The following is a 15,224-nucleotide window of genomic DNA, read 5'->3' as shown; positions in this document are numbered from 1 at the left end:
AAGGTCATTTTTGCTATTTATTTTCTATCTTAGTCGTGACAAGTTAAGGTTCATATGTTTGTTTAGCTGTGAAGGTGGAAGAACAGGAATCTGAACCCAAGTCTTTTGATTTTATAACCTTCGCTAAATCACAGGGTTGCCTCTATAAATAATACCAAATGGATTGCTTAATGTCTTATGCTGTTTTAACTGCACAACGTCGGAGCAGCCATTTTGCTGATTTTTTTTTTTCCTAAAAAAGTCTTCTGTGAATAATTTGGGTTTTTTGTTTTATTTTTTAACTGCTTAGGGTTGGTGCAAATGTACAGTTTTCTTGTGAGGACAATTACGTGCTCCAGGGATCTAAAAGCATCACCTGTCAGAGAGTTACAGAGACGCTCGCTGCTTGGAGTGACCACCGGCCCATCTGCCGAGGTAAGACACTTGTGGTGGGGTAAAGCCTGGATTATCTCTTTCTTTAGGGTTGGCATTTTTTTTTTCTAAATATATAATTTAAGCATGAAGCATTGTCTACAGGCAGAGTACAACTTGGTAGTAATGTACGTTTTTATAGTGATGTGGGTAATAACAGAAATCTTTCCTTGGAATTTGTTAAGAAGCTAACATTTCCAAGAATATTTTTGTGTTTTACATTTGAGGACAGATGTGAGCAAAGCCACACATACTCACTATAGGTTGGTATCTATCTATACACACACACAGTGTGCATGTATGTGAATATATGTTCCACAGCTGGACCTGTCAGAAAGGTTTCTGTGCACCCCGCAAATCTAAAAAGGTTCACTTTCCCATTTCAATAAGGTTGAATTTTTTAGGTATTAATTACATGTAGTAATAAAAGGAATTATTAGCCTGATTCCAAATCATCATTTTATTAGTAAATGATCTTTAATCTCTAACATAGTTAGCAGAGTAAAATATTCATCATTATTATCATCATCATTTTCAAATAAAATGTATGTAGTCAGCAAACGTTAAATTGTTTATTTGTTACTGCTATGAAGTATATACCAATTCTTACCAGAATTACAGAAATTATATTGAAACCAGAAGAAAATTACTTTGGTTGTTTTAAAATGAAAAATAATATGAAATTAAAGAAATGCTAGGTTTGGAGGTTTTGTTTTTGAATTTTGACCGTAAAATGATTTATGTAAACTGGTAGTTTTGGGAGGAAAAGCACTAGTTTGACTAAAAAGGAAAGCTTCATATGTAAGAATACCTTATCTTTCCATATAGTCTTTTCATGTGAATGGACTTAAACATTTTAAACTTTTAAGCATTTTAGTTATATAAAAAAAAAGGTACAGGAAGCATAGTGCCTGTGAAATGAACTAGTTGCCAAACATGTCACTATTGTCATCTAAGCTAAGAATACTCTTTGGCACCATTTACTGTATTGTACCTGGTCCCTGTAACCACTTGGGGCCAGTCACATGTAGGGGACACAGCTTTGCCGGACCCATCCCGACAGGAAGGGCAGGGTGGGTATATGGCCCAGCTGACAGCGAGCTGTCACCTCTTAAATGGAGACCCTTCACAGAGTCAGCAGTCTCTGGTCGAGGAAAGGCACATGGCTGTCCCCTTCTTTTTGTCACTAGACTACTTTGATTGTACATTTTTCAATTCTAACATAAGACTCTTAAGCACTTCAAAGAACCGTACTAAAATTCATGTTCCCACTAGAGCTGGTGATGCACAAGCCTCCCAACTACACATGAGGAATGAGTCACTTGGATTGTTTTTCCTTTAGGGGAAAAAAAAATTCCTTCAATAGTTTTCTTGCTCTTATACCCCAGAAATAGACTTCATTATTTTTAAAGTTCACTTTTGACAAATAGTAAATGTACATTATTTTAAATGTTACTTTTAAATCAATAATTTAGAGTAACTTAAATATTTGCCTTTATATTATTTGATTTATAAGTTAACCTATGACATTGCCTTTCTTGGCCCTGACTGTCATCTTAAACTCAAAGCCCTTTCTCAGTATCCTGTCCCAAACGTATCACACACTCAGAGGTGCTTACGTCTTAGGAAACAGCTGCTCCATCCAGGCTGAAGGTGGAGACATTTCTCCCATCCTTCTCAACCCCCCAACTACTCACGCTTAGAGAGAATTAGAAGAGGATTCTTTTTGGTTTTCTGTTCTCATCGATTCAAGTGTCCCACTTGATCATATTTTGGAAGAGAACAAGAGGTCTCTCTTGCTTGGTGTGTTTGGTTTGGTTTCTGGAAAAGTTACTAGTAACCGCCAAGGCTCTGCCTCTTCCTTTCAACTCCACAGGCAAAGAGTGCCTGGCTTTATCTATCTTCTCTTCTCACTGACGATTCCCTTGTTTTACTTAAGTTAGATATACCTTGATCATCATTGAATTGTTCTTTAGTTCTTTTTAAGTTTATTACTTGTAATCAATTTAGTAAGAACTAAAAATGTATTTGAAGTAATAAACTTAATTTATTTTTCTGAAATAATAACTTACAGTGCTGGAAATAATTCCTAAGAAAGTGTTTTCACAGTGGGTGGGTTTTACCAGTGTTGACTCAGACAAAGGCCACGGTCTCACATATTTTTGAGATAATATTTTCTCCATCTTGGACTCCTGCTGAGACGTCAAAGGGACAATGCTCCTTAGCTATGTAGTTGCATCCGTTGATAAGATGGATAAGAAACCCTCAATTTCTTAAAAAGTATCCTTACTAGGAGGTAATACTTGTATTCTGACCTTATGGTCATTCTGAGGTTTCAGGGGACGGCTGTGCAGCCACACACCCTGCCTTTCGTGTCTCGAATGCTGCCGCAGCTCTCGTTTCCAAATTTCAGCCTCCTTTGCCATCTGCAGAGGCTGAGAAGTTTCAAAATCACACAGCCCTGATTCCTTTGTGTTTGACAGTCCTCCCCTCAATTTATGTCTTTCCTATCATGTTTTAGTATCAGCAGCAAGAAGAAATCAAGCAGCCTCTTGGACACATGGCCTGGAAATCTCCTTAGCAGTTCATCTGTGTTTGTCACTGAACACCCTGCTTCCCACCTAATCACAGAACCACTTCTGCTAAGCTTCCGCCACCTCTTTCAGTTTCCAGGAATGTCTCTCCCTCTTTCCGAGTCCCACCAAGAGTATCGTTACAAGATAGATTTCTACTAGCCGTCTATTCGAGGCACCTGAGGCCTTCTCTGTGACACTCCCCAAAATCTGGCAGCTCTGACCCACTACCCAGTTCCAAAGCTGTGCCCACATTTGCTTCAGCAACACCTCATGCCCAAGCACTTGACTCTGTGAGTAAAAACTCCAGCAGAGAAGCAAATCCACTAGGATGGAGACCAATGTATGGGCTTAGATCAGGGAACTGGCTCCCACGGTTGGTAGGGCTGGCATTATATCTGAATTCTGAAAGACCGGCTTTTGGGAAGGAAAGATAGGGATCAGGCCAGGCTCCCCGGGAAGAGGTCAAAGCTGCTGTCCACAGGCAGGAGTCTCTCTGTAAGGGAAATTCTAAGCCCTCTTTGAAGACTTCCCAAATGATTATGTAAAGGCCACACAAAATAATCTCCTTAACTTAGAGTCAGTTGATAAGGGACATTATTTATGCCTCCAAAATCCCTTCACAGGAGCACCTAAGTTAGTGCTGGATTGAATAACTGGGAAAGGTATGTGTTTATTTCCCAAACTATGTATGTGACTTTGAAATATTTAGTAGCTAGACTAAAAAGGTACAGAGAAACAGGTGAATTGAATTGTAATAACATTTTATTTAACCCAAATACTCCCAAATAGTATCACGTTAACATATAGTTAATACAAATATGATAATGAGATGTTTTACATATTTTCTTTTTTTCATACTATATTTTGGAAATCCAGTGTGCGTTTTATACTTAGAGCAGAGCTCGTCTCAGACCAGCTGCATTTCAGGTGTCCAGTAGCCACGTGCGGTTAGCAGCTGCCACATATGACAGCACAAGGTTAGACGTTTACAGTCGTGATTTTCTTCCTCACTATGAAGAGCCGTCAACACCCTTGTAGTTGTGAAGAGGAGAAATGAGCCCAGTGAGTTGTGCCCCACTTCCTGGCTGGCATCCCTCTGTAGAACACTCTTCAATTAAAATCCGTAAGCTCCTCAGGTTGACAACTTTTAGGAACCCTGAGTATATCACCATTCCCTCTTTTAAGTAGCATCCCAATTTTCTTCCAATAATGGATTCATCCATTAGAGAAGAGCGGAAAAACATTTATAAAAGTGGAGCTTTTATAACTATTTCTATAAAAAGATAACGTTAGATATCTAAAGTGTCCAGGAAAATGGACAAATGCTACCTAAAACAGACTACGGGGAATCGTTCTTTGCTCTCAATAGGTTCTGTACAGCAGGGACCATTTTCCAAGTTCATTTGTCACTCTGCCATTACCACAAAAACTAGTATCTAAAAAGACAGCAATGGCCCAGCACAGTGGCTCATGCCTGTAATCCCAGTACTTTGGGAGGCCAAGGTGGGCAGATCACCTGAGGTCAGGAGTTCAAGACCAACTTGACCAACATAGTGAAACTCCATCTTTACTAAAAATACAAAAATTAGCTGGACATGCTGGTGCATGCCTGTAATCCCAGCTACTGGGGAGGCTGAGGCAGGAGAATCACTTGAACCTGGAAGGTGGAGGTTACAGTAAGCAGAGATCATACCACTGTACCCTAGCCTGGGTGACAAGAGCAAAACTTCATCTGAAAAAAAAAAAAAAAAGAGACAGCATCACAGTTTTGCATTTTCCTGATTCATCCTTAGCCTGTAAAGGTGGCCTAATAATGACCATTTCTGCCACGTATTCTCCACTCAACCATCTATCAAATACAATAAAATGCCCTGATCCGAACATCATGCCCATTCTGAGCATAAATCTCTTCCAGCGAGGTGCGTCCAGGAAGGACTGACTCTCAAGGTTCCTATTTTCATGAAGGGTCTCTAACTCTGAAGTAATGATCATGCCTTCGCAGGAGCAGGGATATCTGATGGAAGCATTTGATACATTGCAGTGAGTCAGAAGTGATGCTTCCATCTGGAGGCTGGTGTGGTTAGCCAAAGCTTACATTAGCTAATTAGCTCTGAGAACCGGGGCAACATTACCTTTTCTTCCTGTTACCAAACAGATGAATGGTTGTCATAGCTCAGTAATTATACAAGTGATTTTGTTTGAAATTACGCTTACTTCATTTAGGAATATGAAAACAACCATTATGATTTTTTTGCAGGGTAAAACATTATGAGCTGTGTAAAACTGTGTGAGTATCTTTAACTGGCAGTAGATTTTTAAGATAAGCAAACCAAATGGAGAGAAGAGTATCTCGTTGTATTTTTTTTAAGTAAAACGTTCAGGCTGGTACTTCATTCCATCAGTCTTTAGGGGCGATTTATTTAGAGAACTTCCTTTAATGCTAATGCTCTTTGATCAGTAGAGTTAATGTTTTGAGTTGCTCCCTGAGATGAAAAGCCCTCTAAGAAAAATAAAGTATTATTGGCAGTTGTAACTGTGGTTTCATGGAAGCTAATTGGAGCCAGCCAGAGGCAGAGAAAAAGTTATTATTGCCTTGGAATTTCAGATTAGGTTAGCTAAAAATTATTCTTAATTTATGAACTCATCATTTGCCAAAAACTTTTACAAGTTTGTCTTTTCCATCCGTGTTTTCTGTCCATGTAGAAATGACCTTTTAAAGAGAAATAAGAAGATCATTTACCTCAAAAGATGACTCTTCATTCTACCAGGTTACAGATCCAGTGTCCGTGTCAGGATAATATTTTGTGTATTTGATCAGGTAGCCATTATCTCAGAGATTTAGAGAGGCAAACACAAGGTTAACTTTTTACTTCCCATGAATTTTGAGAAATTTCTGTTGTTGTTTCCTGACTCCCGAAGCTTTATACTTTTTACCTGAAGGTCACCTGGGAGAAAATATATTTTTCTTCTTATTATTTTTACTAAGTTATTGGCAATAATATAGTTTTGTATCTTATACTACTCTCCTACGCTATTGACGTAAAATAACCTGAAAGCTAACCTTCAGTTAGCGTTTTACATTCCTAGAGCAGGCCACATTCCTAGAGCAGGCCACATTAGCTAATTACATTCCTAGAGCAGGCCAGGGATGTTTCTCTCTTAGGATTCTTGCACTTGGTTTCCCCTCTCTGGAGTATCCCCCTCCCTCCAGGTATCCGTGTGACTGTCCATTTATGCCTTTCATGAAATGCCATCTGAGCCCATGTCCTTCCCTAACCACTTCTTACAGAGCAGGCCTTTTCCCTCACTTTACAAATCTTTTATCTGCCTTTCTTCAAAGCTATTTTCTCCTTCTGCCATTATATGTTTGTGTGTTTGTTAATTTCCTGCTGAAGGCAAGAAACTTAGTTTTGTTCTCTCTCCACCATACCCTCAATGTTCAACTCATAATGAGCACTGCATGTCTACTTTTTTTTTCTTATTTTTTTTTTTCTTTTTGAGACAGAGTCTCCCTCTGTCACCCAGGCTGTAGTATAGTAGTGCTATATTGGCTCACTGCAAATTCCGCCTTCCAGGCTCAAGCGATTCTTCTGCCTCAGCCTCCCAAGTAGCTGGGATTACAGTCACCTGGCGCCATGCTCAGCTAATTTTTGTATGTTTAGTAGAGACGAGGTTTCACCATGTTGGCCAGGCTGGTCTCAAACTCCCGACCTCAGGTGATCCACCTGCCTCAGCCTCCCAAAGTGCTGGGATTACAGGCGCGAGCCACCGTGCCCAGCCATGCTGTGATATGTCAGGCCATGTAGTAAATGCTTGATTGTCTTCTTTTATTCAATCCTCAGAGCAATCATAAGTGGAGTTATGATTATTCTAATTAAATAAACTGAGTGGCTTAAAATTACATAAGTTAAGATGAGACAGCTACCAACTACCTAAGCCAGGCCTGGAACCGGGCATGGTGAAGGAAAGGAAGCTTTTAGCCTCTGTGATGTATTAACTTCATTATGGTTGACAATCTGGACATAAAATTTGTGCTGGATAAAAATATTTTCTCCTAAAAACATATGAGAAATAGACTATCCAATATAATTATGAATTTGCTTTAAAAAACGCTTCTAACGTGACCCTTGAAATCCCACTAATTTAAATTTAATCAATTAGAATCTTTCTTCTTTCAATTAATTTGATTGAGTAGTTACTATAGAACTATAAGATTTCCTGGAACTGCATTTAAATAAACAGATAAGTTATTACTTTATATTAAGTAAGATAAATTGCATGAAACAAGCCTATTTTATACTTAATAAATATTCAGGGATTAAGTGGATAAATGTGAAAATGGCACGCATTGGCATCCAAAATTGGTTAGTTTTCTTCTTCCTTTCCACTTTCCCTCCTGACATATTATAATTCCAATTTATCATTCTGTGAATTCTACTTTTACTGAGGAGACAGAAAAGATGTAAGTGAAGTTTGAGTTTACAGGTTTGGAAAACTGTCAAGCAAGTAACACCAGGTGTACATTAGGTCGCAGTTATTATCCAAGTACATTTATCAAGCATGTCAGTGAATTTTACTCTCTATTAGATGTTATATTTCCAAGAGGCAAGGTCTTTGCAAGACTAGAAAGAGGCATTCTTTCATAGTTTGTATAAACATGCATCCACACATTTCCACTATGGCAGCTTATGGAGAGAGATCTTGTTTTAAAAACTGGCTTGGCACTGGTATGTTGTAGTTACTTAATTATGCTGCTTAATCACCTACTTCACTGACTAATTGAATGCCTGTTTAGCACAGAAGCTAAGGGAAGGAAAGGAGTTTCCCTGCCTCTAAGGATGCTGTGAAATTGTCCAGTCCCAGTCAGAACAGCTTCCCTGGGCTGTCTCCTGTGTGAGGAGCTGCCCAATTAGTTCTTTGCATGAAGCGAAAACCCAGCCGAGTTCATGAGTGAAGAGAGAGGCAGGTGATAAGCCTTCAGATATCTAGGTTTCTGAGTCAGATCTTATGGCATCGTTTTGTGAACTCCCAGAACTTTGGATAAATTCGTATTCAAATAGATCCCCCCAATAGGCGACAAAGCAACATAGATATGGTTTTTGATAAGATGATGGTAGCCATCTGCTTCCTTTGCAAGGGCCTGCGTGCATCGCTGAGATTTTCTCGACACCCATTATTCTTCCTGCCTTGTAGGCTGCTGCTCCCTTGCCCGTCTAACTAGAGGATTTCTAAGGGAGGACAGCAGACATCCCTAACAGATCATCCCCAAAACTCCCTGACACTCATTCATTGGATCTACTCAGTATGAAGCTCAGCCCTGTATCATCTCTTCTTTCTCAGCCTGTCCCATTTTCTTCTCTAGCTCTTCTTTTTCTTTTTTCCAAATACCAAACTTTTAAAAGTTTAACGTATGATAGACATGAGAAATCATACCCTTCTGGTGCTTCACAACAGGCACCTAGGACCCAAAACGATGGGCAGGACTAGCTTTAGGGATCCTTCCGTCAGGGAAGCTGGCGGAGGGGAAGATGTGGGTGTGCTCGATGGAGGGCTGTGTGTTGGCTCTTCTCTCTCCACGATGAAATTCAGAGAAATTAATGTAATCTTTTCTGGCCCAGGTAATAAGGTGAGCTGCAGGACAGCTAGAGGACAGCAGACACTCTGTTCACCACCGTGTGGACATCAGCTGGTGGAAATCACAATAGCTCAAGCCACAGGGTGGTTGTTTAATAAGGACTCTACAAATGCATGGTTAAACTTGCAGTCATTCCAGTTGAAAAACAGAGTTATTCTGACTAGTAGAAAACCCTAGATGCAAGGAAGCCATAACTAAATAAATCATAATGAGCCAGATAAGGGGCACATCATCAGATGGTAAAGAAGCAGATGATTAGGTTGGAGTAGATTTAGAAAGGCAAATACTGAGAAAGGAGAGCAAGCTTTCAACAATGTCCTAAGAAGGAGGGTTAGAATTATGTAATTACAGTTAGGTTATGTGACTTACGGCTGTTACACCTATTCAGAAGCTACACTAATATTTATTGAGGAAACTATCAGATGCTAAAAATTGTTCTAATTGGTGAAGTTAGACAGATGAACAAATCAGATACAAATCTCTGGCCTGAATATTCCCAATATTCATTTCGGATGACCATTTTGATGGCTTCATACAAAAAAGTGCAAAAAATAAATAATTTGTTATGAAAATATGTTGCAAAGATGGAGAGAGATTTCTACATTTAAAAAGAAACATTATGGGTTCATTTGCAAGCTTTTGGTAAAGAATGTGTGCGAAGGAACTGGGCCCATGACTTGCTTTATGTGAAACTCCATACTTCAGAGGCCTGAAAATGTGGTGGACGGACTGGTTTCCTATGCATATTTTACTAAAAGTTGCTTCACAAATAAAACATAATGCATGAGATGCATTTCATGAGATGCTGGTAGCCAATTTTCATAAGCCAGTTGAGGGGCCAGCTTCACAGCAGGCACCTAGGACACAAAGCCATGGGCAGGACCAGTTTTAGGGATCCTTCCAGCAGGGAACTTCTGGGTCAATGCGGGCTGAGCCTACCCTGTCAGGAGGATTGTAACAAATGACTTTCCCCCTGCAAATGTTTTTCAGATGTACTTTTTAAGAGCTTGACGTGCAGACTGACCGTGCCAATATGGTTACATTGATTCACAATTAAATCAACAAGTATTGATGAACGCTACATGATGTTTAGAATAGCTGTTAATTTAAGTGTTACAAAGTAGGAAAACGCAACATAAAGGTATTACAACTCAGATTTTATTGATTATCACTTTTTTCAAAGGTTTTCTAGTTGGATAATGCTAATATTAGAGGGCTTTAAGATTTCACATCTAAAGTGTATGATCCTCTCTGAGAACAGCTCATTAAAAACAGACTCATTAGACATTGAGATATTAGCATACAGAAGGGGTCCATGTTTTCATTCAGTCCCTTGTCCAGTGTCCGACACACCTACTGAGTTTTGAAAACCCAGTTATGTTTTACCCATGTTTGTTTTTCATTTGGACAGTAAATGCCAGTATTTTAAAAGTTAATTTTTGTTTATTTTTGTTTATTAATTTTTTGTTTTAGTAGAGACAGGGTTTCACCGTGTTAGCCAGGATGGTCTCAATCTCCTGACCTCATGATCTGCCCGCCTTGGCCTCCCAAAGGGCTGGGATTACAGGCGTGAGCCACCATGCCCGACAAAAGTTAATTTTGACACACTTATCAATGTAGAATAGGTCAATTTTTAGCCAATTATTTCCATAGTAAGTAAAAAGCAACTGAACAGTTATCTCAAATCATCTTGTCCCATTTTCACATGTCTGGGACTACAGCATTGTATGCAGTGCTGAGGAGGGACAGGTAAATGCAGAAACAGGAATGTTCCTAAGACCAGGGAGTACATAACCTTTTAGGAGAGAGAGATCTCAGATGAATAGTCACAGTAGATTAAAGATTAAAGAAGTATTATGAGGAATAGACATGATTTGTCTTATTATTACACTGACATGCATGAAAGAGAGAAATGTCTGGTTCTGGAGGCCCTTTGGAAAACCTGTGTTCAGTGGTTGACTCTTTTTCCCCCACAAAGTAGCCCTTGTTAAGTCACAAGTCCTGTTCTGCTGAGTTTTGTAGTGGAGGCTCCTAGAAGGATAACTGACTTGAAGACAGGGTTAAACCCAAGGAATGAAAAAATAAAGGATGGGCTATGATGAGGATTAATCCTTTCTATGAAACATTTTTTTCAGTCTGTGTCATAGGATGTCTTAGGAAAATGAAGCAGAAGCTCTCTTACATTAATTTCTTCTTGTGAAATTAGTTTCTTCTGCTCCTTTCTGAAACCCAGTTTAAATTATTAATGTTAAAACCAGAGTCTATGCTGACATTATATTTCTAAACTATGTCTATTGATTTGAAAAAAAAAAACTCATTTCATAAAGTGGAGGCCAATTAAATTATTTTTATATTCCAGACTAAGTTGTATATATTGAATTATGCAATTTCTATGCTTCGCTCAGTCTTTCATTTCAACTTTAAGATTTTTTTTTATTTTTAAAGTCGCCATTCCTATTTTCTTTTTTTAAACTTTCAATAATGTTTTAAGTTCCTATTTGCATTGTGCTGTAAATAAATTGTTATAGTTTGTTGCAGAATAGAATCTAAAGGTCGAAAGTAACTTTGGAGATCATCTGCTCCAAAATCCTTTTTTAAAGTTGAAAAGACACCATTTATTGGAGGTCACACAGTGTAAGAGGTAGCTGAGATGGTAACTCTGGTTGAATTCCACTCGACGGTGCCTTTCCCTCTGTCTTACTGCAGTCACCCACAATTAGGTGTGTATGGAGACTCTCTGAACAAAGAGACGTACGTGAAGACTCTGTCTGAGTCACAGTGGGATTTGAAATGGGCTACTTTGGTATTGACATTACCCATGGTGCTATCATCTGTTAGATCCTTTGGTGAGTGGAAAGGCCTTTGGAAAACATAAAGTGCCCCAGCATAACACTGCAGATACCAAACAAAAATACTGCCCGCCCAGCAGTCCACTGGCTGATTGGAGTCCATGCCCCAATTGGAGTCCATGCACCATGTTTTTACTGTGATTAGATAATAGCTAACTTGAAATTTCCCATAAATGTTATGTCTTTACCAAACTGACAAAATATTCTAGAAGATAACCTCGTTTCTCTGTGTTTCCAGCTAGAACATGTGGATCCAATCTGCGTGGGCCCAGCGGCGTCATCACCTCCCCGAATTACCCGGTTCAGTATGAAGATAACGCACACTGCGTGTGGGTCATCACCACTGCCGACCCGGACAAGGTAAGGCTCCACCCGCTGTGGCTAATGCACACCACCCTCTGATAGGATCTGCTGTTGAAGCCAACAGCCCAGCAAAGGCCGTCCGTCCTTCCACTTTACTGTTTGAATTTAAAAGTTCCGGCTGCATCCTGTGTCTAGATGCCACATTTATTGCAGAGCAGCCTGAGATTCAGATACGAAGTGAGGATTCTCAGTGTGGTACCATTTAGTGGTTCTAGAGATGAAGTCTGTGTTCCTCCTTTATGTATCATAGTGCTTTCTCTTATGTCTTTTTCAACTCAAGTCTCATCCACTATATCACAGGCTTTCTTAAATACCCCAGTATTTTTGCATAGTATGACTAAGTGTTGGAAATGCTCTTACTATACTCAGACACAAAAATACTGTCTTTTTGCCGAGCTCGGTGGCTCAAGCCAGTAATCCCAGCACTTTGGGAGGCCAAGGTGGGTGGATCACTTGAGGTCAGGAGTTCTAAAACCAGTCTGGCCAACATGGTGGAACCCCGTCTCTACTAAAAAATACAAATAAAAATTAGCTGGGCTTGGTGGCAGGCACCTGTCATCCCAGGTACTCGGGAGGCTGAAGCAGGGGAATCGCTTGAACCCAGGAGACAGAGCTTGAAGTGGGCCAAGATTGCACCACTGCACTCCAGCCTGGGCAACAGAGCAAGACTCCATATCAAAAAAAAAAAAAAAAAAAGATACAAAACAATACTCTCTTTTGAATCATTTTCTACAGTTCATGTGTTTCTTCTCACAAACTATATACATTTTTTAAGAATTAAACATCTGAGCGTGTTTTCCTATTTCTTATCTTAAATACTTTGTGTAAAATATATATATATATGTCCTCCAGGGTAGTAAAAGAGGACAATACTATGTTATTTCTCTGTAAGTTTGCATACATAGTTTGCAATTATGTTACTACATTTTAAATCTTAGGATAGAAATTGTAATCACAATCACGTTTCATTGGCTATCAAATGAATTTTTTTAACTTCTTTTAAGTTCACTATAGATGCTTGCCAGTAGGAAGAAAAAATAAGGTAGACATCTTCATATTGATTTGACCTAAAAAAAAAAACTGTCAGGAAACTATTATGGGTATGGATTTCACTTAAATTATGTCATATTAAAATAATTATATTTATAGTAATATTAAATTTACTGAACCCCACTATTTACCAATTATTGAGTTATTACCAACAGTTCTGTGTCTAAATGATTGTCTCTTCATTTTTACATTTTATTAAAATATCCATCTTATTTATATAGCTTCCTCTCAAAGCTGTTGAGTTCCCAGTTCTAAAAGAGAAGTGTTCTGATTTTAGATTCAGTAAAGTGTTCATCACAGATGCCTTTTGGTTTTGGTTGGCTTATTTTAGTTCTAAAATCTCAGTTATTATTTATGTAAAAATTCAAGCTTTAATGAGCAGAGCTGGGTAAAACTCCAGGATGTCACAGGCTTTCTGAAACACTGAGGAATTGCTGGGCTGTCTTTGCTGTGACAGAAGCTTCCGAGTTTGACTCTGGTATTTCTCAGTATGCTAGAGCTGTGTGGTACCCTGGGACATCAACTATAGTGCTACGTACCTTGTTTTTTCTATATGCTACTCAACGGTTTAGTTATTCCATTTTTTACCAAGAACTTACTATTTTTCAGTACTTGCAATTATCACTTTAGAAACCAGCTCTACCACTCAGCAGTTGCATGAATTTGGGCAAGAGATATAGTAATCGCATTTACCTTAGAGAGTAGTTGTGAAAAATAAATAAATCCACATGTTGCATAAGTAAATGCAATATCATTATTATAAGCTCCTAATACTGGTACTGTAACATAAACAAGCATAAGATAAATAGAAAAAACTTATTAACAATTCATTAACTATTTACTAAGCCATCTCATTAATTTGTCTAACAAAGCAGAGAGTTATATTTCAACCTGAATTAAAAATATATACTATATGACTAGTGTATCGGTAATTATGTTTACTAATTTCTGCCTTTACATACTTTTAAATAATTAGAATATTCTGTTTGGTCTCCAGAAAGTGAAATCATACTACATTGAGAATTTAGAAAAGTTCTGACGGTTAGATAGTGGAACTTTACAGAGGAAATAGTAGAACAATTGAGTTTGTTTGGGGGTTATATTAGGTGTTGATTTGAATTAAGAGTACATAGATTACATGCATTTCCATAGGGATTCAAATAAAAGCAAATATTTTATATTAGAGGGATTGAGATGTGATCGAGACCAGAAGTATCTGATGGGGACATTTTTAAAATACAGAATTATGTTACTTCTGCAATTTGAGAAGCAGAAGGAACTCTTCTTGGATTTTTTTTTTTTTAAAGAAAATATAGCTAAAAGCAATTAATTAGATCAAATCAAGGGAATAGTTTAGTTAACCTGTATATGTTCCAGGTGGTTTTATAAGAATTGCACGAATCTATCACAAATTGTAAAAGTGTATGAAAGTGGAGATTACATACAATTAGAAACGCTGGGCGGGAGAAACACAGCAATGAGCGGCTCTCCAGGAAGCTCCCTGCCTCTGCTGCCTGTGATGAGGTTGCACCAAGCCCCCTCTCCTGCCCACCTCCCTGCTCTTAGCCCACTTCCCAGTGGCAGAGCCTCAGCCCTGCCTCAACGAGTCTCGGAATCTCCTGCTTTCTGCCCCAGGCTCTGCACTCAGAGTTTGCAAAGCCTGCAGGAGTCCTCTCCTCCTTTTGACACAGCCTCACCTGGACTGAGAGGGGGCTCCCACCGCCCTTCCTGGCTAGAGGAGTGATCAAATGCGCCCCTCTAATGGGTCAGGCAGAAAACTCTGAGATGAATTTTCACAGCTCTGCAGCCATCCCTAGCAAGACGGAGCCAAATGCCTGCAGGGACACTGACTCTGTATCCCACTCACGGGTGGGATTTCTTTCCATTCCCTTCTTTCACTTCTCTTGAAGTCAAATGAATGGGCTGCCGTCTAGCAAGGCTGGGCTTAGGGGGATCCACAAGGAGACTTGAACACGCAGTAACATCACTTCTTCCTGTAGCCCTTTCGGCGGAGAGGAAGGAAGTACCCCCTAACAGCTTTTTAGAAGGAGACGTGAGAGGCAGAGTTTGGAATCTAATACAGTACTTCAGATGAAAGATGGGAAGGTCTGAAACAGAGCAGACACCATGGAGTGGTGCAGGGAAATCACCCCAGACTGGTCTCAGATGGAGACTCAGCAAGACTGGAGACCTCCCAGCACAGGGAGGGAGGAACACAGAACCCCGAGCATGGGAGGAGGAACACGGGATCCCCGCGCATGGGGAGGGAGGAACACAGAACCCCGCGCATGGGAGGAGGAACACGGGACCCCCGCGCGTGGGGAGGGAGGAACACGGGAC

General features: G+C 39.5%; 1 protein-coding gene across 1 annotated transcript in view; it reads left to right on the top strand.

Annotated features, from left to right (window-relative positions):
- The window catches only part of CSMD1 (CUB and Sushi multiple domains 1), a 2,081,403-nt gene that overhangs the window by 1,438,009 nt on the left and 628,170 nt on the right, over positions 1 to 15,224 (top strand). The window contains exons 9-10 of the mRNA XM_011937546.1: positions 290 to 414; positions 11,710 to 11,831. Coding sequence (XP_011792936.1) covers positions 290 to 414; positions 11,710 to 11,831 — 247 coding nt within the window. The remainder of the gene's footprint in view (positions 1 to 289; positions 415 to 11,709; positions 11,832 to 15,224) is intronic.

The sequence above is a fragment of the Colobus angolensis genome, unplaced genomic scaffold (assembly GCF_000951035.1).
Source record: "Colobus angolensis palliatus isolate OR3802 unplaced genomic scaffold, Cang.pa_1.0 Scaffold165, whole genome shotgun sequence".
Lineage (NCBI taxonomy): Eukaryota > Metazoa > Chordata > Mammalia > Primates > Cercopithecidae > Colobus > Colobus angolensis.
The sequence above is the reverse complement of the archived record's forward strand: the minus strand, read 5'-3'. Positions and strand labels throughout refer to the sequence as shown.